The 25,383-nt window shown below is 40.1% G+C and overlaps 1 protein-coding gene across 1 annotated transcript in view; it reads right to left on the bottom strand.

The window, feature by feature from the left end:
- Window positions 1–3,589: 3,589 nt before the first annotated feature.
- The window catches only part of ITGAV (integrin subunit alpha V), a 78,083-nt gene continuing 56,289 nt past the window's right edge, over window positions 3,590–25,383 (bottom strand). Inside the window, exons 20-30 of the mRNA XM_045032712.1 lie at window positions 24,464–24,611; window positions 22,159–22,251; window positions 21,309–21,388; window positions 17,253–17,333; window positions 15,873–15,978; window positions 14,686–14,844; window positions 11,100–11,213; window positions 6,862–6,975; window positions 6,655–6,762; window positions 4,975–5,097; window positions 3,590–4,592 (exon numbers count right to left, since the gene is read on the bottom strand). Of these exons, the coding sequence (XP_044888647.1) occupies window positions 4,497–4,592; window positions 4,975–5,097; window positions 6,655–6,762; window positions 6,862–6,975; window positions 11,100–11,213; window positions 14,686–14,844; window positions 15,873–15,978; window positions 17,253–17,333; window positions 21,309–21,388; window positions 22,159–22,251; window positions 24,464–24,611 (1,222 nt within the window). The 3' untranslated portion in view covers window positions 3,590–4,496. The remainder of the gene's footprint in view (window positions 4,593–4,974; window positions 5,098–6,654; window positions 6,763–6,861; window positions 6,976–11,099; window positions 11,214–14,685; window positions 14,845–15,872; window positions 15,979–17,252; window positions 17,334–21,308; window positions 21,389–22,158; window positions 22,252–24,463; window positions 24,612–25,383) is intronic.

Below are 25,383 nucleotides of genomic sequence, written 5' to 3'. Positions count from 1 at the left end.
ATCTCATTAACCCCAACCAATGAGTTAGCAACTGATAAACTTTAGAATATATACTCATTATGTCTGACCCAATGTGGGTGATCAAAACACTTTCTACAGCATTCATGTATCAACTCCATTTAATACATTAGTTTTGTAAAAGGTTTTAAAAAAGTATTGACTCCTGTAAGTCAACAAATGCTACATGACGTCTTAGGTTAGGCCTATTAAACTTAAATATGACTTGGCAGTGAATTAGATCTGATTATAATGTTATATTGCACTTGAGAACTAAAAACTCGGGACTGAGTACCAAAAAGTTCAGATCCCAAGGAATTGCGAGAGCTCAGCACCTCCCAGGATTAGATACTAAAAGGAACAAAAGGTTGCATTTCTTTGTGGTAGGAGTACACAGTGCACAAAACTTTTTTTTCTCAGCTCTTGTGTCAACAAGTGAAAGAGGCCCTTATCGCCCCAAGAAAGTGACAAGGTCAGCGCACATTCTGCCACCTACCCATTCATTCTGGGCTGCCATTTTCCTATTACATAATCTCAATTCTTTCCCATTCACAGACAGCTGCATTGTACATGAGCAGCCCAACTGAAAGCCGACTTCACAGGACTTTGGAACAGGCCCCACTCTGCAGTAAAACAGAGTTGACTAGATTTTATCCACGCTAATGCTGCTCTCTGATGCGATTTGGTAGTGCTCAGTAGTGATACCTCATAGCTCCCTCTGGCATGAGCACTGGTTCTAAAACAAGATCTCTTCTCCTCTCCCCTCCTCCCCCCAAAATGGTCAAATCTCTTTTAACCCCTCTGAAATCGTAGCGGACACTCCTAAGAAAACTTCTTTAATGCATTTTTTGCTGTGTAAAGCTCTACACTTTCATAGCTATATATTAATAAAGTGAACATTTCAAAAGCACCAAGAATCCCCTAGTTCCAGCTGAAATACTTTTGAAAGATACCTATAAAAGTCCATTTTAACAAGGTTACAAGTATTCAAGGCTAGACACAATTTTAGGAATACTACTAAAATCACGGTTTGGATTTAAATCTTAGCTATACATAAAGAGATGAAAAATGTTTAGTAAAGAAAGGAAATACAGTAGTAGACTTTCTTTAAAAGTATAAAAAGTACCAAGATCGTTTCGTCAATCATAAATTTAAAGGATAGAACTACAAGTCTAATATAGACATTTGTGAACATTTCTAAAAGATTTTGACTTTTGATATAAATATCTAAAGTTTGGCTTCCCACTTGTGCTTAACAACAATATATCTACTACTGAACTTAATAGTGTTTCTTGAAAGACTGATTTAAACCTACAAGTGAGGTTACATCCTTACACCTCATGAATCTTGTCAAAGTATGGTACCAGACAATATACATTTCTCAATACTTTTTAAGATACATCATGAAATGCTGCAATAATGCAAGTTGGAGTAATTATATAAATTCATAAAAGATCTAGATGTTTTAAATTGCCCTCTTAGGCTAAATAATTTCACAAGTTGTTAGTGCATATACATGAATTTGGACTTATGAAATGAGTTTATCTGAAAAGAGGACTAAATAAGCTATCTGCTATTCGTATTTTATGCACAGCATTTGATTCAGGGGCATTCATTGCATACAAAAATATCACATTTTCTTTATAAAAAAGTGAACATTATCAAACACTTGCTATAAGAATACAAGTAGCGCTTGCAGGCCACTATGAAAACTATTATGACAGTAGAAAATATAAATTCTATAATCATCTTATTGCCAAATCTAGATTGTAAAAACAAAGACCTCAATTCAGGAAAGCATCCCTGTTCAAAATATCCCTTAACATATGCTTAACTTTAAGCCTGTGCATATGTGCTGTCCTGAACTGGGGGTTGTGTGTCCAGTTGCAGTTATGATGTAACCTGAACACTGCAGCTATGTTACTGTTTTCTAACAATGAAACTGGAGATTAGTGGATGTACAGGAATTTTAATCAAAGAGGGGAGGCAATTATTTGCTGTTATTCTTTAGTAGAATATAAGAAATACAAATAATTTCAAGAAATCTTACTTTATGCAACTTAGTACAAATGGAAGTTTCCATAGTTACAGCAGTGGTGCTGAAATTATACCTTTGTACCCTAAATGCCAAGAAATAAGCTTTCCTGACCGTAAAATCAGGATGTAGTTAATGCTAATGTTAACACCTCTCCCAGATGAGCTGAGCTTTCCCGTGCTTTTCTGTCTCCCTGTAATGGCCTCTGTCCTGTGCTCATCCTTAGATACATGAATTCTCATGCTGATTCCAAATCACTGTGGCTACTCACGTGCTTAAAGCACGTATGTGTTTGCAGAATCAGAGCCATGTCCTCTCTGCTGACAGTCTCTTCAACCTCTAGGCTTAGCCTAAGTTTCAGACTAGACCCAAAGAATCCAATGGTCCTTCTGTGCAGATTTCCCACTAACGTCAATGGGAATCAGGTGTGCGGTATAACTGCAGGATCAAGCCTCAATTGAAGATGAATTTAATAAAAAAAATCACTCCTGACTCATCTTAAAACACATACAACAAGGCCATCTAGGGTATGTTTACTCTGCATCTGGGACCCAGCCTCCCAGCCTGGGTCCAAAGACTCAGATTAGCAGGGTTTGCACAAGCACTCTGAAAACAGCTGTGTAGACGGGTCAGGTTAGAGGTTGGATTTTGAAGCCAGGGTGGGGTGAGATGGGCTTGAGAGCCTGAGTTCTGGACCATGATGCAACATCAAAACATCTATTTTTTGAGTGCCAGCATGAGCCCCACTAGAGCAACTCTGTGGACCCAGGTGGGAGGCTTGCCCCCAGATGCCTCATAGACATGTCCCTAATGGCTTGGGTCCTGATTCCTCCCTCTATGATTACAATAACAATACTATAAAATTAAAGGCGGTGGGTAAAATCCATTACTTCAGTGAGGCCAGGGTTTCCATTATAAACTAATTTCACTTAAACAGCTGTCTAAAACAATATGTAAATGGATAAAAAAGCAAGCTGCCCAATATACATATTAACTCCTTACTAACTTTGGACTTTCTCAGTAATAACTCAGAAGAATAGTGGTTCAGCTAAGAAGAATGCAATGAAGAATGAAAATCAGTCCTGGTTTTCTAAAAACCAGACATGAGGCAGAAATGAAAGTCTAAACAAGCTATTAATTTCAGAAAACTTGTAGCAAAAAGGTTCTCTGGTCATTGGGGTATTCACAGTGGAGATGCTGCCCCAAGCAACCTGAATACATGCCAAAGTGTTCTGTCCTTGCTGTTACTCTTAGAGCTTGTCAAATACAAAAGTTGCATCAGTTCAACTATCCTAGTATATTTAAGTAGTATAATACCATTAGGGCTGGTATCGATCTAAGATACACAACTTCAGCTACGTGAATAGCGTAGCTGAAGTCGAAGCATCTTAGATCGATTTATCTCGGTTCCTCACAGCGCGGAATCGACGTCCGCAGCTCCCCGTGTTGACTCCGCTACCGCCGTTTGCTCCAGTGGAGTTCCTGAGTCGACGGGAGTGCGTTCGCGGATCGATATATCGCGTCTAGATAAGACGCGATATATCGATCCCCGAAAAATCGATCGCTACCCGCCGATACGGCGGGTAGTCTGGACATACCCTTAGTGTGGACACAGTTACATTGGCATAAAGGAATTTATACTGGTATAGTTTATTTATGTTTGGGAGGGTACTAAGCTATCCTAGCAGAAGGAACCTTTATATTGGTATAACATCATCCACACTAGGGTTGATATCAGTGTAACTATATTGGGTTAAAAATGCAGACCAAGACCTGTGAAGCACCATCTATGAAATCAAGAGGAGTGGGAGAGGGGAGAAGAAATGGTCCCATGGAAGCAGCTGACCTCCAATTCCCTACAAAAAGGGCTACCAACATGCAGAAGAGAAGGCAAATGGGAATGATCCTGCTGAATAGTCCCATGTATACTTTTTTGGGGGAAATCATCAGCCTACAGTCTAAGGACAGAAAAGCTTTGCAATCAAGGCAGACTTGTAAAACAAGCTATACTCATTTTGTGCATCTAGCCACTGAGAGCTTGAAAATTAGTGTCTGAATGTAAATGTCCATCAACAGAGAACATACTAAATCTAGCAATGAACTATGGGAACTTCTGGTTTATGGAGTGTAAGTGATATCTATGTAGCAGTTCGTACAACACTAGTCTGTGCATCAGAAGACAGTGTCTCTGAAATTAGATTAGCAAAATCATGGAACTAAATATCATGTATGTTTTTGACATCCAAATCAGTGCATATGTATTAGTCACATCTATTAACGTGATTAATACAAGGGAAGAATTAAATATATTGCTTTAATCTGTAGTTAAGGCTATTCCCAATGCCAAAAGACATCAGCAGTAGTGCAGTCGTGGAGTGTCTGTTCCTTAAGAGGGAAATCAAAATTTGTAACCAAGATGCTGGCATTTTTACAGTTTCAGTATGTTACACAGATAAAACTCTTTTTAAGCTTCTGACGTCCCTTCGCCATTTTCATGGGGTTGCAGCTGTTCTCTTTCTTGTTCTTCCTGAGGAGGTCGCACACGTTTGAAGAACCCCATCTGTAATTTGGAGAAATCACACGTATTTGGAAAGTGACAGTCATGCCATCTACAAGCCATTTCTCACTGTGTGAGTGCTTAAACCAACTAACTATTCAGTCACTTGGGTTTTCCTCCCTACTCTCTAGTTTCAGCTCATCCTCTAAAACCAGGAAATACTAACTGAAAAAGGAAAGAGAGCCAAACAACAGCCCAGTCCTCCCACAAACACCAATCTTTATTGCAACTCCTCCCCTGCTCAACAACCTAGAATGAATGGATGGACTCTGCAGTTTACCCAATAGATCAACATATTCAGACTGTTTAGGAGAAAATTACTAGTCTCGTTTGCAGTAATACATCAGTAACGGAACCCCCCGCCCCCCAAAAGTATAATGCTTACCCTGTACATTACAAAGACTAGAACAGCCAGGAGCAATAATCCTGCTAGGACAGCCAAAATTATAACCCACACTGGCACTGGCATGGGCTGTGGTTGAATGCCCCAGGTGATATTTGTGGTAACCTAATGGAAAACACAACGGATCACATTTTATTAGGCAGTGGCATGAATGAGTTTGTCCATACAGTTTGTGACATACGTATTTTGAACCTGTCATATTTAAAACACATCCTAATGCACCCCATGAAACAACATTTCTTTTGGATGAGATGGCACTTCTGTAAATTGATGGAGAATATATGAATTCAAAAAGGCTTCATCAGCCCAAGTTGGAAGCAGCCACATTATCCAAGACTATGAAAGCCTTTGAACCACACTAAATACAGATTCTATATATGCTTGACATTTTAAAGAAGAACTGTGGCATCTCACAAATGTGTCAGAGTTTTTAAAAATATTTTTGACATTTTATTTTACACTTTATTTTAAAGGTAGGCCCCCCGGTAATGCTAAGACTCAAACCTTACAGGACTTGGAACTTGTAAATTGTAACTAATATATTTTAGAAACCAGACACTGTATAAGAATGTCCTCTTCCAAATCCCTCTGTAAAAACTCTCTTTTGCCGTGACGCCTACAAAAGTCTTGACCCTGGTTAGAGAGCTGGTGAGACGAGCTCGCTGTTTGTCATGATGACCACTGCTGCGTCATTGTTTCTCCTCCTCTTTGTATCACCCTGTTGTCTACTGCCTTATACTTTGGTAAGCTGTTCGGAGCAGAGCTCATCTTTTTGTTCTGCATTTGTACACTGCCTAGTGCAATATAGTTCTGGTTCTTCACTGGGTCTGTTGGGCACTACTGCAGTACTAGATTATTAATTATTAATATTAATAATAATAAATAAGAATGTCATAATTTTTAAGTTCAAACCCTTCCACTCTACAAAGACTAGAAAACTAAAAATTTCTACCATTCCTGGATTTCTTATTGCACCAGTTTGGTCACAAGATATTGGACTTCACATCTGTCAGTGGTGCAGGACTTAACACTGTCCATTCTGGGGTCCGGCAAGTGTAATGTGCATGGATGGGGATGGGGAGAAGGGAATATTTCTCTGGAAGAGTTAAGGGGAGGGGGACCCACGACATGGTAGGTGCTGGAAAGCTTCTCTAAGCTTTGGAATATTAGAAGCAGTCCCAGCAGACATAGATTAGTAGGCAAAAGGCAGGTGAAGCGGTCAAAGATGAATGATAAATAGCATATATTGCATACGTCTGCCGAATTGGGCCCTAAGATGTTTGGTAGTACCACCACTGTGACATCAGTAAAATGTATTTCCCAATAAAGGACTAAATATAATCCTGAACATCAGAACAAGTGATTCAGGACTGTCAGTATGTAGACTGATTTGTATCTATTAACTAGGTCTATTTGCGCACAGTATTGTCAATATAGATATATGACAGCCTACATGCCAAATGCTAGAATTCTAGTTTTCAGATTGAAAATGTTTGGTTTTATTCTTAATTTTACATGTATACATAATTTTAATATATAAAACTAAGGGTTAGTTAAAATTTAGTAGCATTATGAAGGTGAATTTATGTGCTTCATTTTGATTGTATTAATTTCAACTGAATGTGCATTGGGTCAAACCATGTTCAGACATAAATGACTTACTACTGTAGAATTGTGGATATCTTCAAATGAAAGGTTCTTGTAAGGGAACTCTATGACATTGAATGAGGCTGATGACTTGAGCGAGTACGAATGATTCTGGTTTTCTTTCTGTGCAAAAAACCAAAATTGATATTACATGCTGGATGTAAAAAGACTTTTAATGTTTCAGAAGCTGAGAGAGATTGTGAATTATTAATAGGCACTTACGTTCATAAAGGTCTGGGTCCAAAGGCGGGATTTTACATACAATATTGCACTCTTTCCCCTCTCCAAGCGGCCAACTTGGCAGACTATTTTTAAACATTCAGCAGTTCCACAGCCCTACGTGCAACAAGAGAAATGGTTACCTCACTGATGAAAATTCATTACTATGTCTACATTCAGTCTTAAAGACACAAATGACATTACATCAATTGCTACACATTAGATAATTTCTATATTCAAATGTACAATAGAAACACCATAAATCACTCAAGTGACTGAGAAATCCATAGCAAAATTCCATAATTTTGCAATTAACGAACTCTATTGATTTAACCCAATTTTAAGGCCCCTTTGTACCATGATTAGAAACATTTGATGGCAATTCCAGGATATGCATTATAGATATATACTTTAGTAAGATGTGTGCTGATCTGAACTCTCACTGAATGCTGGAGTTTGTAATTGTCCAGTGTATGAATTAGAAAGGTTACATATTTCTACAAAATATGGTACATTGCACCCAATGTATTCTCAGTTATAGATTTCCATAGCATTGTATTTCACAGCTGGATATCACAAACTCATGATGCAATATATTGTTGTTACACGTAAAAGCCAAATTCCATTATTTAAGATAAATACCCTTAAACGAGAAGCACAAATCCTTTCAAATTGTATAGTCTCCTCCAATCCCAGAGAACATAGCTAAAAAATTATTTCAACTAGAAATTATTCCTGTTAATATAACTGACTAGACTGCTTTACTTTCTCTCTTTGTTCTAGAAACTGTAAAATGAGAAGCCAAAGCTTTCATTGTGTACCATGTGCCAAATAACTGCACAGACCCAACCTAAGTGCCTCATTGTTGTTGCCTTCATACAAAGGTCACAAAGGTTTTAGAAAAAGATTTATGCCAAAGATTCCACCTGCTGTATCAGACACCTATGAAACATTCTGCTGCTGCATTGTTGATAAATTGGACAAAAGGCCTTCAGTAAGGGAGAGTGACCCTGTGACACTCTATAGCTCGGGGGAGCACCCTGTAACCCCCATGTTCCTCGTCTATATATAATTGTGATATTGCAAATAAAGCATGCCATGTGAGGTATCAGGGGATCTGCTGAAACCCATTGTCCCATCTAAATATGTGCATCATTAATGCATATAAAATTATAAGAATTGTATTGTATGGTTTTCACTAAAATATGCTGTGGGTTTGGGAAGCGCCCACATACTAGCTCTCCAGAGACAACAACAAGGGAGGTAACCAATGCCTGGGTGGGTGCAGAACAGACATCACCAGCCTTTGTCCAGCAGAGGAGTTACAATTCAATGACTCACTCACAGGAGACACACCAGGGGTATTGCGTCACCTTGTGACTCAGCAATGCCCACCAGATATGCTTCTCCAAGCACATGGATTAAGGGTATAAAACAGAACGCAGGGGCCCAATGCTTCGCCTTTTTTCCTCTCCCTATGCTGCAAGCAACAAGGACATTCAGAAGACTCCAAAAGAGAAGACTGGTCCAGGTTTCAAGGGTGAAACCTGCATACTATGAATTGCAATATCCAGTGGGATGAGAAAAACTGCTTAATCTAGATGTTGCCCAGTCTAATAGGATTGAGAGTTTAGACTGCGTATTTATATTTTATTTTATTTTGGTAACCACTCTGACTTTGTGCCTGTCACTTATGATCACTTAAAATCTATCTTTTGTAGTCAATAAACTTGTTTTACTATTTATCTTTACCAGTGAGTTTCCCTGAAGTGTTTAGTAAATCTGCTCAGGTTTACAAAGGCTGGTGTATGTCCACTTTCCATTGATGAAGTGGTGAACCAATTAATAAACTTGCATTGCTCAATAAAGGGTCTTGAGCAGTGCAAGATGGTATATTCCTGAGGCTGGGAGCTGGGGAGATTTGGCTGATGCCTTTCCCTGTGTGATTCATGAGTGGCTCTGGAAGCATTCATGCAATCTAGCTCCACATGCTGCTGTGCTGAGCGATAACAGCACCTGGAGGGGTTTGCTGCTTGTCATTAGCAAAGCATTGCGAGAAACAGCCCAAGGTGGAGAGTTAAGGGGGCAAAGCAGTCCCACAGTCCCAGGATGACCCCCAGGGACCGCATCACAGTCCCTTACCTGTAAGCAATGCCAAGGAAATTCAGAGTTCGGCTGGCCTTTCTAACCTGGATTAAACATTTCTATTTTCCACTAGCATCCTCATTAACTAATGGGATTAGATCATCAACAGTTCAGACTGAAAGAGGAACAAAACAAGGCTGCCTCTTTTCCCCTTCCTTTTTTGACGTGACATTCAGAACTGTAGCTATGCTTACACAATACAATTTGGATGCAACCATCACCCTGCCTCGGAGGGAAAAAGTACAAGATAAAAACGTAAACTGGCAGAATATTCTTGTCACTCAGAAACTGTGTCCTTGATGTCACCCGTCTCAGAGTTATTTGTCAAGCTAGTCAATCAATTGAAATCTCTCACATATAATAAATCATAGATGTTACAGACTGAAGAAACCTACTGTATTGGTATCATGTATAATAGGTGCTGTTAAAATCCACTGTTTGCTATACTGCAGTACCTCCTCTTCTAATTAGGGGAAGCTACTGGGGTTATTGCAGACAGTGCAGGTTATATTTTCCATGGAACCTACCTGTAATCAGTCTTCCTGAAAATGCTAAAATACAGACTCCAGATACAGGCTATAATTTTTGGTGATTAGAGAGTCCAACCAAGCCACTGGGAAGGCTGGGCAAAGGCAGTGACCCTTAAGAAAGGAATGTTTGGCAACTGGAGGTATAGGAGTTTGGAGCTCTTATGTGGAGAAGACTCGGATATCAGATCAGAGCTGTTTCACGGCACAAGCGCTGGAGGGATGGGGGAGAAGCAGGATGCGGCGGCGCGCTCAGGGGAGGAGGCGGAGTGGAGGCAGAGATGAGCTGGGGCAGGGCACTGCCGGTGGGTGCAAAGCACCCACCAATTTTTTCCAATGGGTTCTCCAGCCCCAGAGCACCCACGGAGTCGACGCCTATGGCTCTGCCTTGATGCCAGCCTCTTGAGCAGAGCACCAATCCCAGAAGTACTCCCACCACTTCTCCCAGGTAGATCCATCAGATTGCCCTTCCCAAAGGTCTGACAGGTTCATTCCACAGAAATGGGGAGAAATTCACTGTCCATTTCTGCAGTCTCAGGGTTACAGTATAGACTGATACTCCAGTGAGTAACTTTATTTATATGACAGTAATGCCAATGGGCCCAAATCAGAACTAGGGCCTGACTTTGTTAGGGGCTGTACAAACACTAGGTGGACACGGTCCCTGCCTCAGCCAATTAAAGACAAGGCACAAGAACCGAGCATAACAAACAAGAGAAAGAAAAGGGGAAACAATGGAAAGAATTCATGGGTGACAGCAACAGGTGGATACACAGCTTGATGGTTCCAAACCATTTAAACATTTCTTTAGAATTATCCTTTCTAAAAAGAGTCCCCATTTAACCATAACCGCCCCCCACCCTGGATTCCCTCTACATTTGCTCCCTCACCTACTAGATAAAGTGGACTCACTACATTATTATTATTATTATTATTATGTTATTACTTTTTCCTCCTGCAGAGTCAATCCCCCAAATCCCTTTATCTAGCACTACTGGCTCCTTTCAAAGAGAAACACAGATGATCCCCACACTTCCTGTGGATATTGGGTCCCCTTGAGAGCGGAGAGGCCACAAGAGCTCAGACATTTTCCCACTCCCTGCTGATATCCAGAAAACAGGGACAGGTCCCTGCAAACATCAGGAACAGGAGGGCAGAAAGTCCATTAGTCAGTTAGGTAGAGTATGCTCTGATGTCACTGCAATCCAGGGCTGTGAAGATGCCCCCAGGGATCACCCAGTCATTATACATCTCAGTGTCTCACACCTCCCCCATCCAACTGTCAATCTCCCAACTCTACAGAAAAGCATAGTATATGGAGACCCTGACACTGAAAAAGGCCTCAACTCAATTCCCATGCCTGCAAATAACTGTGGGCACAAATGCATTCAGACATCTAATTAATTGATTGCACAATTAGATGTGTTCCACTAAAAATGGAAACACATGGAAAAATCAAGGCCCTAGATTATCAAATGCATTTTTTCCCTTAAAACTATTTCCAAAGTTTTCATCTCTCCATTAAAAGAGCAAAAGATGACAGCTGAAATATATCAGTGAAGCACTTACCAAAGTATGTACATCGCCTTCAATGGCAGTTATATCTCTTCGATTTATATGGTGATCACGATTATCTTCATCCCTAATTGTTTCATTCTTCTCATCTGGTTTAGGAACTGAAATCTAGGGTTACATCAAGAAAGACACAAATAATAAACAATATTTTATATAGCATCTTCTATCCTAAAGGATCTTAGAATGCTTTACAAACTACCAAATACATATACAGGAATAACTTACCAGAAGCAATCACCTCTGGGATGGAACATAGCAACATTTTAACTGCAGAGAGCAACACTTCACACAGTTTAGTAGAGGAATGCAAGAACACTGCCACATACTCAGGGGCGGCTCCAGGCACCAGCATGCCAAGCACGTGCTTGGGCGGCAAGCCACGGGGGGCACTCTGCCGGTCGCCGCGAGGGCGGCAGGCAGGTTGCCTTCGGCGGCATGCCTGCGGAGGGTCCGCTGGTCCCGCGGCTTTGGCGGACCTCCCGCAGGCTGCCGCCAAATTCGCGGGACCGGAGACCTCCCGCAGGCAAGCCGCCAAAGGCAGCCTGCCTGCCGTTCTTGGGGCGGCAAAATGCCTAGAGCCGCCCCTGCACGTACTATAGGGAATGCCGTGGAATTTTAAGTAGACAAAAGTAATTACCTAAAAAGAACGTGTCTAGGACACCAGGCTAATACCCCTACTCTTGGCAAATGTGATTGAGATCTTTAAGAACTACTACTAATGATTAGACTTAAGAGTGTGCAGAAATTGGGTTATAAGCCAACAGCTAGCCAAACTTCTTTGACTGGGTCATTCACATGTTTTTTGCTTAATTGTTAATGCTGTTTCTGTGTTCCAGAGAAAAACAAAAAGAAGTGATTTTGCAAACGGATTCCTTGAAACCAGGGATAATTTTGTTGCTATGTCATTGCAATACAGACATGAACATACCAATTGCATAGCAAAACCATTTAAGGAACTCAAGTTTATTAGTGTTTTGCATTAACTTTCTGCATGCCTGTAAACTTCAAGCAAAGTAAAACTAGGTCAAGAAAAAATTCAAACTGACCTCACCCAAAAGATTTCACAAAACTTAGACAAATCAAAATCTATGAATTGCACACAGCCCTAGTCTGGAACTTTCTGGTACGTGCAGCAGAATGGAACCTCTGAATGAAAAAGATGTGTGTGTCCTTATTTTTAATCCCCATTTGTCCCTTTGTCTCTGTCCTAGCTGAGGTTTGCAAATCTCCAAAATTTAGCATCATCTTCAAATTTAATTATTATTTTAATTAATCACTCCCTTTCCTAGATCATTAACATAGATGGTTAATACGACCTAATTCAGAGCCCTGCAGTGTCCAATTCTTGCCTCACCAAACTCAATACTTTGCCAATTAGTGCATTTTTTTTTATTTTTATTTTTTTACACAGTTCAGCCAGTTCAATTAGTAGAATGTTAGCTGATGTCAATGGAAGTTTCATGCCTAGAATGGGCAAAGAATCTATTCTTAAAGCTGTCAATAGAGCGCTTTCAATTTAGCAATCTCATATTCAAGGGTCTCTCCCCAAAACTTCTAATGTATTTGAGTCTAAGAAACTGGTGCAAGCACTGTATGTTACACTTACATACACACATTTGTATCATTTAAGGAGGCATTTGAAATAGGGTACTGTGGGTAGGATATTGTGGGCCTTGGCAATTCCTCCAATTTGGGAATTCTTTTTCCAGATTTCACATTTGAGACCTAAAGGACACTATACTATTCAGGGTTCCACATACGAAATACCCATTTATCCCTGTGAGGGATTTGAAATTGTATATACACCTCTACCTCGAAATAACGCGGCCCGATATAACATGAATTTGGATATAACGTGGTAAAGCAGTGCTCCTGGGGGGCGGGGCTGCACACTTCGGTGTATCAAAGCAAGTTCGATATAAGGTGGTTTCACCTATAACGTGGTAAGATTTTTTGGCTCCCAAGGACAGCGTTATATTGAGGTAGAGGTGTATATGTACACACTATATTTATACAGTATATTGAAATTACATGAGCGAAATATATATCATTGTGTATTATATATAAAATACTTTTGTGGCATGCTGGGCCTCATCCAAAGGCTACTGAAATCAATTAAAAGACGTCCATTGACCTCATTGTGCTTTAGATCAGGCCTTAGATAAATAAGTAGTAATAAAAACAATAATGAAATGTCTCCTACTAAACTGAAAAATAAAAATATTACATAAACAACAAAACAATTTTTGGAATATTGCTGTTTAAATCTAGATTAAATAACATTCCATTTGTAGCCAATGTTTCTAATTATTCATTAATATGTTATATCATATATATTCATTCTATGTTAATTAGAGTTAATTTGTAAGATTATAGAAGTATAAGATTGATCAGTATTTAGAAGAACCAAGTATCAGACATGACAAGTTGAAATGCAAGAACATGTAGGCTGAGGCCTGCAAGATTTTAGCTTAGCTATTTTAGGTCTTGGAGACAAGAAATGATGACATGAGTGACCAGAAAATATCTCGCTGCCCTCAGATTATGGGAAAGGAGGTACCAAGTGGTAATATTGTGTAAAATTACCCAGAAAATAAATATTGAATCATAAAAATACTGTAAAGGCACATTTGTATTCGACATGTCTCAACCGCGGGATACAGGTTGTGCATCAATGCTAATGAGAATAAAGGGAACTTACACAGCCTATAGAAAATTGGGGTCCCTTAAGTTTTCAGGGGACACAAACCAATAAGAGAAAGAGGTTGACACTTTTATGGACATGCGCAGAATGTAGGTAAAGACAGAATTACATTATAAAAAAGGGATGCCCAGAATGGGAAAATTGAACTCCCTAATATGGGAGACTCCATCAGGAACCATCCCTCTACTGACGATCAAGCCAGGAGAGACCCATCAGACCCTAACACTGTTGCTAAGGATGTGAATATAACTATATTTGTAACTTGTCATAGGTATGTATAAAATTTCTATATGCTTGGGTAATCTTAACTTTAATTGCAACTTTAATAAAAATTGTAGAACAGTCTAGACTTTGTACTTGTGAATGTATGTGTAGTCACTACCTTTGGTCTTTATCTGTTCCTAGAGACTAACTCTGAAGCAAGTAGCAAAGGTGACTTTTACTCTGTTAAGCTTGAAACTGTAGCTGCCACAGCTGAACCCACGGTGGTGTTATTGTGTTGTCCACATTACAAAATTCACTTTAAAAAAAATAAAAGGCTACACATTGCTGTGGACTGAAAACTATGCCAACATGAGTTTTTCTTTAAAAAAAAAATATGCGGGATACTAGATCTGAACTTTTGGCTGAAAAACTGGTGTCTACCTATCCTTCCAGCTGGTGTCTCTTCATGCAAGGAACCAGGATATAACAAAAAATAAAAGGGAATACATAAAAAAGAGTAAAGAAAATAGGCAGATTCTCAATAGGAGTAAAACTAGCAAAACTAGCATCTATGCTTATTTAGATCAGCAGAGGGTCTGGTCTATATAAATAATCTTATATTTCACAGTTTATAGTATACCCAAACATGGCATTACAAAAGTCTCTGCTTACCTTAATTTTCAATGGGTTGATCTCCATATCTGAAGTGCAGTTCATGGGTCCATCAATTTCATATTGCATAATATACAACAGGGTGTTATTGTTGTATTTGTAAGGCCATTGAAGATTTAGCATCACCTTGCTGAAGGCACTTGGACCATTGTTTCTCAGCTAGTGACGAGAAGAAAATTAATGACTGTGTAAGACTATCCTCTTTCCTTTGTTAATGGCCCAGTAGGCACTAGTATATATTTAAAATTATATGAAGGAGCATCTACAAGATTTCCCCTGACTGTCAGTACAATCAGAGTATCACCAGTGTTACTATGGAATGAAATTTCATCTCCCAAGAAGCTAACTTATAATTACTTGAAATAATTTGCTGGAAAGGGGAGATTCTTCTGAAAAAACTTAAAGGAAAGATTTTTCTACCTTCAAGAAATTCCATTTGTTAAATGTACTATATTGCCCAAAGTGAGAGATACTGTACATTTCTTATCCAAAGTTGTATGTACGTTGTGGACATGTCAGATATATAAGAATAATTTTTTTTAGATAAATCAGTACCTTATTGGTTGCACAATAACTTGAATTATAGTCAGTCTTTCTAAAAAAAATTATTTAAAAAAATTAATTGAACACAGATGAAATCTGTGATAGTTGCTTAAAAAAAAGGAACTCTCAAAAGACTTTAATTTAAAGGCAAAAGGCTTTTGTAATAATGACTGCATAATTACAGTACAGCTGAGTGTCCAGAATAATTAACACACAGAGTAGTCATTTTATTGGTTTCACTGTTGCAAGATTCAGGCGACCAGATAATTTGTGAAATTTTCTAAAGTACTGGATGATTTTATGGCCAATAACATGCACAGTTATGTAAAATAGCATAGGGGCTTATGATTCAGGTATAAGCTGACTGCTGTAAGGATCGGAGAGGAATTTCTTCCCAAGTCCCACTAACTGCAATGTACAGCACTGCACCGCTGGCTATATTAATTGTTAGTATCTTTGCCTTCCTCAGAGGCTTGAACCAGTGGACTAAATTGACTCAATGCAGCAAATTCTAAGTTCCTATTGAACAACCACATGGAGTAAAGCACATTTACCATAAAGGAAATCTTAACTAAAATATTTCCTCCTTCCCCTCTTATTTATTAGCTAGAATCCTGGACCTCAAATCAGTAACTATTACATACCTCATATATGTGCTGAACTAGAGGTCCTATGTCTTCTTCTGTCTCTGGATTCTCCTGGGGTTGCCAGTTTGCAATGGGGAGGAAGATGTGATCAGGAGAAGAGACACTACATAGTGAAGGGAATAAACAAAGCTATCAAATATTTAGCCTAATGAATTACTAATTTCTAAAAAGTGACCCTAAGGCTTTCATAATGCAGACCGGAGAAAACTAAATTTACAAGTATCTAAAAACTAACACTGACTGACAATGACCTTTCCATCCTAAATACTGGACGTTGGAATGAGCAGAAGTGGGGTTTTTTTGGTATACAATGCTTGATCTTCTGCTCAATATATTGTTAAGAATAATTCTCTCTCAGAGGGATGTTTCTTCATATTCTTCTAGTTTGGGGCATAATATAAAATTAATACATGCTGTCTGGATAATCTTCTGTGGTGAGGAATTCAACTGTGAGCCATGTTGATGATAGGGGCATCTGATTGGTAGGGTCATACATAGAACTCAGCCAGCACCTGGTTGGTAATGGTGGTTTGACTAATTTTTCTTCCTTTTTAAACATGAAGGTTTAACAATACCAGGATCTCAAGAAACTTATTAATGCAGAAGATTTCTGGTGGGAAGGAAAAATTAAAGAAAATGGTGCCTTCACAGGTGATTTTCACTTTTCCCCTAAAAAATATGCAAGGCCTCAATGATTGTGAGCAATATTCGTGTTCCAGCAGGAGAAAAATTAACATCTTCACTGAACAGTCAGGATTCTTTAGAGGTTTAAGAGCTGCACAGAAAAGCGCTCTTTGTAAAATAAATATATAAATAAAAGCTATTCAGGATCATTAAAATATGTAGTGAGAGGCATCCTGAATTGACTGGCTGATCAGAAGGACCATTTAACAGTTAGGTGAAGTGTGGCTTTCAATAAATAGCAGTAGGAGAGTCCCATCACAGCCTCACAGATACTATACCTGAGGCTGAAAAGGACAAGCTACTTTAGACCTATATTTGGAGAGTATTTTGACATTCTAAAAAAAGGGTTTTGGCAGTTTTGGACTCAAAGTGTATTTTCTTAGTCTGTTCAGAAGGTGATTTTTTGGGAGTAATTTTTACATACTGTTCTTTGAACAAATTATAAAGATGAAGAGTAGCTTTTTCAAAGGCACTTAAGTGACTTAGGAACCCAAGTCCCATTTTCAAAATTGACTTAGGATCCCAAATTACTTCGGTTTCGCTTAAAACCCCAAAGAAGATGACATGAATCCGTGTTTACTTTTCTATTACAAAACCTCCAAGGCTCAATGAGAGGCAGGACCTGCAAGGAAATTTACCAAAAAACAAAAAACATTCATCTGAGAAAGAGACACTTGCTAAATTAGTACTCACCCTCTGATTTCAACAGATGCTAAGATGGCAAGGTCAGCCTGATAAGATGTGGTTGGGCTTAAATTGTCAAATAGATTGGAGCTGAAAAAGAAGATAAGTCCATTTGTTAAATGGAATGAACAAGGTACTTTTTTCAAGCGTTAAGCACATGTTATGTAACATTATGATGTGACTCCTGTGTCACCGAGGCAAAAGGAGAGGTACTAAAAACGAAGGGCCAGATACTCTGCTCCACTGAGGTCTGCTTTGCCATATTATATGGAATAAATGGGCCTTAAACCTGCCCTAAATATTCTACTGGCATGGAAAAGTCAATTGGCATAAAGCTGGTGTAGCTGACTACGCCAGCCCTTCCACTTTAACTCTCCTTGGCATAAGGGGCAATCGAGGGGCTAGAGGAGGCAGGGTCAGAGCAAAATGCACTCCAGTGATCATTGCTACATAATGGCCCCTGTCTAGCCCTTAGGCCGCACTAACTTGCCCCACGGGCTGGCGTGGCCTTCACCTAGCCCCAATATTGGGGATGCAAGAAAATGCCTTAAAGTCATCTCTGCATACCTCATCCCCTGCCACAGCTACACTAATCAGCAGCTGGGCGCTGAACCCGACATTTAAACCTACAGAAGGGTGTACTAGATCACAGGGCAGTTGTCACTTATAAATGCTAGGATTACTCATACCAATACAATCTAGCACTTTCCTAGCTCCTATATAAAAGCTTTTCATCAATTCTTTATCCCTATTTTACAGAAGGGGAAACTGAGGCAGAGAGAGGCTGCGCCAGGTCATTCAGCAGGTCAGTGGCAGAGCTGGGAATAAAATCCAGGTCTCCTGAATCCTAGACCAGTGATCTATCCACTAGAACCCATTGCCTCCTCTGTAAGGATTTCCTAAATGTTCTCTATTTTCTTCACAGCTGTTGTAATTATAAATTACATGTAGCAGAGCAATATTTTCCTCCTAGGCAGCAACCATCATACCCTTTTGAATGCCGGGTTGTACCTGTGACATTGGTGGGCCAGGTGCCAGCTCATGTCAAGGTGCTCGTGTCTCAACTGGACACTAACAGATATGTAGCTGGAATCTGTATGGCTCACTTGTGGGTTAGTATTGATCAATTATTAAAATTTTAAGAAAGTGTTTAGATGAGAGTTGCTGCACGCATTCATCTTACTTGCAGTATCTATGTTCCATACGGTAATTTGTGAGCAGTTCTGTTGTGAGCCTCTGCGATTCTCGCCACACAGGAGAGGAATGTTAATTAGTGTGGGGAACTGCTCTTCTACAGAAGACCCACCAGACCAGAGGGGCTTTGGTTGGATCTTGCAACTGAAAACTCCCTATGTCTGGACTGAGAAACCCTCAACGAAAGGATTGAAGACTCTTATTGTTCTGCTCTCCTCCCTGAGAATATGAGTCATGCAAGTGGATTCTGCCCATCAGCTGAGTTTGCAGCTCAGATCACATGGCAGGAGGGGGATAAAAACCCCATACTGAGCAAATAGGTTTCTCCATGCTGCTTGGAATCAGAGAGGGAGAGGTGTTTCTAGGCATAAACAAGAGATCCCCAGCTGAAGCACAGGTTAGCTCTAAAGGTCAAGTAGAGCTTGCTCATTATAGAAGCCTATGTTACTGTATGAAACCCAAAACTGTAACTCATTCGTGTGTCTGAGTCTGCTTGCTTTAACCTGGTAAATAACTCTGTTTCCTTTTCCTATTTAATAAATCTTCACAGAGTTTACTATAGGACTGTCTACAAGTACTGTCATGGATGTGAGCCCTTGAGTGCAATTGACCTGTAGTAAGTGACTGGACCTTTGGGAGAGGAGTAACCTGAATATTGCTGTGATCCTTGGTATAAGGAGACATCTATCACAGAGATATGCTCACTTGGGGGCAATACAGATCAGAGTATCCAAGGGGACTGTCTGTGACTCTGTGTTAAGGCTGTTAAAGTGCTGAGGAGTTTGCACTTGGTACAGTTTGTTGGTGAAATCTAAGTTTAGACCTCACAACCAGTTTGGGGTTTGTTAAAAACCAGGGCACCCCCTCTTTTGTCACTGTTGGGAGTGTTGCAGTGCACACCTCTGAGTGCAGCAAAAGGCACAGAATAGAGAAGTGGGACGTGTCTGTCATATTACTTGGACCTGTCACATGTCACTAAATGCTGCATTCCCCTCTCACATTCTGCAGAAGCAATTTCTATCCTGTTGCGTTTGCCCTCTGAAACAGTTACATAAAATGTGCATTTCTCCCTTATATTAACTTGTAGTATATTATGCTTGGGTTGCTCACTCAGTTCATTTCCTCACAACTGATTGCCCTCATGAGAGATCAGGGGGGTGAAAAGGGTCGGGGAGCTTTCAGAGGTAGATGGTGGGGGATGGTTTATGAGGGAGGTGGCAATCGGAAGTCAGGCAGGCGAGTTTCTTGAGGTGGGACCTGGGAGGTGCTGTAGCAGCTCCCCCTTTCTCCTTCCTCTTCCCCACCCCCCACACTTCTCTGTGGAGGAAGCTGGGGAAAGAGGATCTGCAGGGACTGTTATTCCTCTGATGGAGGGAACCAGGTGCCTTGGTGATTGCTCTCACCTTTGAGGGAGGGAGAAGCTAGGAGGCCCAGTGGTGCCCACCTTTTCCAAGGGAGGTGAGCTAGACTTATATGCCACTGGCCAGAAGCAATAGTACACTGGCTGGTAGAAAGGATGGGAATAAAACTGAACCAGACAGCTATGTGAGATCAAAGGGTTTGAAGTGCTGCGAAGCCTTTGATCACCAAGGCAAACCGCTGTGCCACTAAAATTGAAGGAAGGGGCTAAAATTATTATTCATATTATCAGTTTTGGAGAGGGAAAATGCATAATGGGTGAGTGTTATCCATTCATTGGGTTCTGGGGACAAAGTCCCCAGGAAGTGTGACAAATTCACATGATGCCTCAAGGACAAAGTGATATATTTGAAGCTCAGAGTTAACTTAAGAGATGTATAAATCATAACCAGAGAAGCAGATTCCTATTGACTATGCATCACAGGAAGCCTGTGTGTTTTCTCCAGCAAACACATAAATCTCCTCCATTCATATACTCCTGATATATTATTGCCCAGAAGTCACCATTCAGGTTCTAGGCTTGGTTGTGCCAGGGGCTGTACCAAAAAACAAAAACAAACACAAAACAAAAACAAAAAACCACACACACAGAAATGGTCTCTGCTCTGAACAGAATAGGTGAACAGCCCTGGTATGGAGTAGCACCTCCCACGGTCACAAGTTCATTAGACGTAGAAGCCTGGCCTAACGTGCTCTTAAGAGCATGCCTGCATAGCAATGGGAGGTACTACTGAGTCTCAGGTCAGTGTAACTGCACTAGCTTTAATCCAGCTAGCACAGCTAAAAATAGCGGTGAAGATACAGCAGCACGGATGCCAGCTCAGGCTAGCAACACAAGTACATACTCAGCGTTCCAGGTGTGCTCGTACAGTCTGAGATGAAGCCCACGCCTTTGCTGCTATTTGTACCATGGTAACTAGATTACAGCTAGCGCAGGTGTGCCTAACCCAGCTGCAATCACACCCCACGCTGCAGTGCAGACATACCCATAGAAGGACTGGAGTGTCCAAGCAAAGTTCATTTTTAAAACAGAGCCTGCTGCTAAACCTTCAAATGCACACATTGTTTCATATTTTGTCGCTGCATGTGTGAAGAGGAGATCCAAACTGAACCAAGAATGCAAAATATTAAGCTCCACTTCAAATACCTCATCTGGTTTTGTACCCATTGTCACTAAATAGCACCATTTCATTTGTGCCACATCATGTGGATGGTAAATCAACCGCATACAAATAAAACTGACATTTTTCCTACATTACAAACAACAGAGAAGTGTTTTAAAGCAAGTTAAATCCATGATAGAACATTTACCAAATAGAAAGGAAGAAACTAGCTTAGAACTAAATTGTAAATGATCAGTTCACAGCTTTGTCATTTACCAAGGTATCTATTCAGTGCTAGCTACAGCATAAAGTAGATTTGGAGGAGTGGTGTTAGCATCTAGTTCCATACCTTCTGATCTGTAAGTCAAACTTCACGGAGGTGTCCATCTCTGACTGCTGATTCACACTGAAACGCAGCCCAGCTAATAGCTTAGAAACAAAACCAAGTGAACAAAGTTTAGTGGAACAGAATCAAGTTCAAAGCAAAAAGTGCTCAGCACTACTATTTGTGACTGAAATTGCACAAGGCCCGGGGTCACAGGGAAGGAGAGGGCAGACTGAATTAGCAATAAGGACATCCAACTGAACAAGTGGTGCCTCTCTCACTTGGTTGAGGTTGAGTTGTCATAATGCTGCCTCAGAGAAAAAGTAAAATTTGCTTCGTATTTCTCCAGTTTGCTTTTACATATTCCCAGACCTCTTGTTCTGCACCAGAAGGCAGCATGATCTAGTAAACTGGACAAATGTCTGAGAGTCAAGAAAATTAGATTCAATTCTGAGTTTTGTACTAATTCACCCAAGGTCATGCAGTGAATCACTTACTCTCTCTGCACCTCAGCGTCTCCATCTTTAAAATACTTGGAAGTGATATGTATTCCCTTATGTAAATTGCCTCGAGATTTATGAGTGAAAAGTGCTATACAACAGTGCTCAGAATTATTACAGAATAATTCTAGGTAAAGTTGCATCATAAAAACCATGTACATTCTTTTCAGACATTAGTTTACCAGCAAACTTGCAGCCAATCATCAGAATGTTTTCTTTGAACTATTCTAACATGTGGGTGGCTTAAAATATATTTTGAGATCTAAATGTCAATGAGATTACATCTTCTAGCAGTATGAGTGTGCATCTTTCTCAAAGAATATGAAAAGTCATCTTCCTGCCTCTTTTAAACCCCAGCCACGCATTTGACTTACTTTAGTCCCAGCCTTCATGGGATTTCCAAGGTCACAGACCACCAGGCGAGTTTGATTCTCAGTTTTAAATGCACATGATAGACGTGCTAAAGCCTGCAATAAAAATAAACATATCTTAAAAGAAGAGCAGTGCAATATTTTCTGGCATCAGTATGAAAGACAGGAACAAATTGCAAGCAAGTTGCATTCATTTAAATATTACTGGGCAATCTTAATATAATCTAGTAGCAAATAGCTCTGGAAAAAATCTGGAGGCAAAAACCTCACAAGGTAAGTGGTGTTCTGTTTTCTTGAATATACAGTATGAGTCTAATACTCTTACTCATATTGTGTAGCAATGATGATTTTTGAGGCCTCAAGTATTTCCTAGGTTGAGTTCTCCACACCTATGTGAAGTACCTATGACTTTTCTGCAGGGGAGTTAGTTTCAGAGCTTGAGTAATACTTCACATTAAGAGAGAAGTCTTTGAAGGCAAAATGCGATGAGAAGTCAGTAGCTCCTCAGAAGCAGTTCTTATCAGAGACATCAGGTTTTGGATAAGTCCACAGTAACAGTAGAGAGATCTAGGGTAGCAGAAGGCAAACTGCTCTGAACATGCCATTTGAAGTATGACCAGGATACTCAAGGGCACACTATCATATGGGACTAAAGGAGTGGTGCCCACTATGACAGTGAACAACAACAGAGTTGAGGAGGCTTAAACAAAAGGATTTCCCCCCTCCTCTTTTTCTTAAGAGCAGGTGCTCTCTTAAACTTTACAAGTATGGAAGAGGGATTATCTAACTTCATTTTGTGCTTCCTACAGACCTTGCCCATCAAAGAAGTGGGATAAATTGCATCAAAGGTAAGGTTTGTCCTAACATCCTGGCAGTCCAACCAAACTTAGGGTTATTCAGCTGTTGAGGGCTGTTCCTCCTCCTCCTTGGTCTGACTAGTTGAGGGAAGGGGAACAGTGCGTGTGTGTTGACACCTCAGAGGTAACCACGTACAAGACATTAGAAGCAGAGCAATCCAGTCAGTCTAGGTTGCAAGAACTCATGGCAAAAACTGCATTTACTGATTTATCTCAGCCTTCTCCAACTTTGTTGCCATTTTAAACAATCCTATAGGTCAAAGGCCTAACTGTGTTGAGAGAAAACTAGGATGGGGGAAGTTCTGGCAGCATAGTGGGATCTAAGCACACTCTAAGGCAGAGCACTGCTGGGAAACTTCACAGAAGCTTCAAGAATCAGCATTGGTGCTTTGAGATTGGTTGCTTGTGCCTGTGCACGTGTGATGCCAAAGAAAACCCATTTAGATAACCTGCGTCCCTTCCAAGAAATACAAACATCTCAGAAGGCTACAGGGGAAGAAGTTAAAAAAGTCAATCCCAAATACTCCATGTGACCAAGAGAACTGAAGCCCCTTAATTTATGAGGATTCTGCAGTTACAAAATTTCCAGCAGAATCCACTCTTTGATTTTTTCCTTTGTTCTTCACTTGTGTGGCAGGGAGGGAGCAGTAGAACCCAGATATTATTCTCTCTCTCTTAGATTTGCTCAACTCTTTACCCAAGATATGAAATGCTGAGTCTGAATATAAATTAATTAGCAAAGGTGTTGTTCAAAGACCTGTGCCAGAAATAATCTGTGTGTATTCACTGTGGCTGTGTGCAGTCTATTTATCGTTGCTTAACACCTCTCTATTGAATCAGAATAATTCAGCTTTGAAGTTCCAGCTGGGCATCTGCTCAGGCAATTTCCAAGTTATTGTGATCACCTGACTAACCTGAAGGCTAACACAGAATACCCATAATTTCCGGGACCAAGCTAGTGAGGGTTTAGAGCAGGAGAATATTAGTGACCCAGTCTAATAACTGGTGATCTAGAGCCCCTCTTACAATAGCTCACTTTTGGGAACTCTTTCCTAAAAGGTACAATAGTGTGTTGGGATGCACAAAACTACACTAGGCAAGAGTGAGTGCTGTGAGGCCAGAACAATTCAGTAGAAAGTTGTGGTTTTAATATTTCCCACACACTGCTTTGACTTTTTGGTTTCATCTGGTACCAGAAGACACACTTTCCTTACAGCACTTTCAGATTAACCAGAAACAAAGCAAGTACCACAGAATTCCTGCAATGACATATGTTCTAATGAAAGCTCCAGGCCAGTTTTACACAGCCAAGAGGTTTGGGTAAACATTTGAATTTTTAGGCTTAGTTAAAGACTGAAGCTTGTGCGTCACTAAGAGCTCGATCCTGCAAACCTTCACATGAGTAAATGCAACAGGACTAGTGACTGGAAGAAAGCGAGTTAGAAACTTACCTCATTGTTACGAACAACACCAATGAAGTCTGCTTGAGGTGGAATGATAACAAAGAGTTCGGCTTCATAGGCTCCTTCCCCTTGGTTCTGGGCATCGACAATCAGGGTTAAAGGATTGTCATCACCAATATAGATCTGCTTCTGATCACTGAGCAAGCACAGCAAGTGCAAAAGTGAATACTGTGTTCACATGTTTAAAGTAGTTACGTTTAACAGCTAGGATTTACAAAAAGGAGGCGTTTTGACATTGCACTAGAGCATTAGGGGTCACCACAGTTAACTTGCAATAAATGTTTCATAGCTCAAAAAATACAACTTGCAATGGATTTTAAAGGAAAAAAGATACGTCACTGGCAATAATGGAGCAAATATGAAATATCATTAAGAGAAACTCCCTATAAAGCATTTTGTCAATTAAAAAAAACCAAACAAACCACAACACAACACACACTTCCTAACAGCAGAACAGTAGATAAATGCTACAGGCCAGATCCCCAGTATACCCTTGCCATTTTAATAACCACAAACACACACTTTATATATAAATGTGTACACACACACACACACAGCCAAACTCAACTTAAAGTTAACTACAGAGCCGCAAGCAGCATCTCCAAAAAACACACACATTTATATCACTTTCTAATAATTCGAGATAAATGTAAAATATTTTCCCTATATAATCTTTGAAAATGTTGCATATAAACTACAAGGGACCCAAATTTTCTCTGAATTGGTATAAAATTTCTCATGCGTAAGACTACAAGAATGGCCATACTGGGTCAAACCAATATTCCATCTAGCCCAGCGTTCTGTCTTCCAATAGCTGCCAGTGTGAGGTGCTTCAGAGGGAATGAACAGAACAGGACAATTATTCATTCCCTGTTGTCCTATCCCAGCTTCTGGCAAACAGAGGTTTA

This window comes from Mauremys mutica, chromosome 10 (genome assembly GCF_020497125.1).
Source record: "Mauremys mutica isolate MM-2020 ecotype Southern chromosome 10, ASM2049712v1, whole genome shotgun sequence".
In the NCBI taxonomy this organism is placed as follows: domain Eukaryota; kingdom Metazoa; phylum Chordata; order Testudines; family Geoemydidae; genus Mauremys; species Mauremys mutica.
Note: the sequence above shows the minus strand (reverse complement) of the source record. Positions and strands in the feature narration are given on the sequence as shown.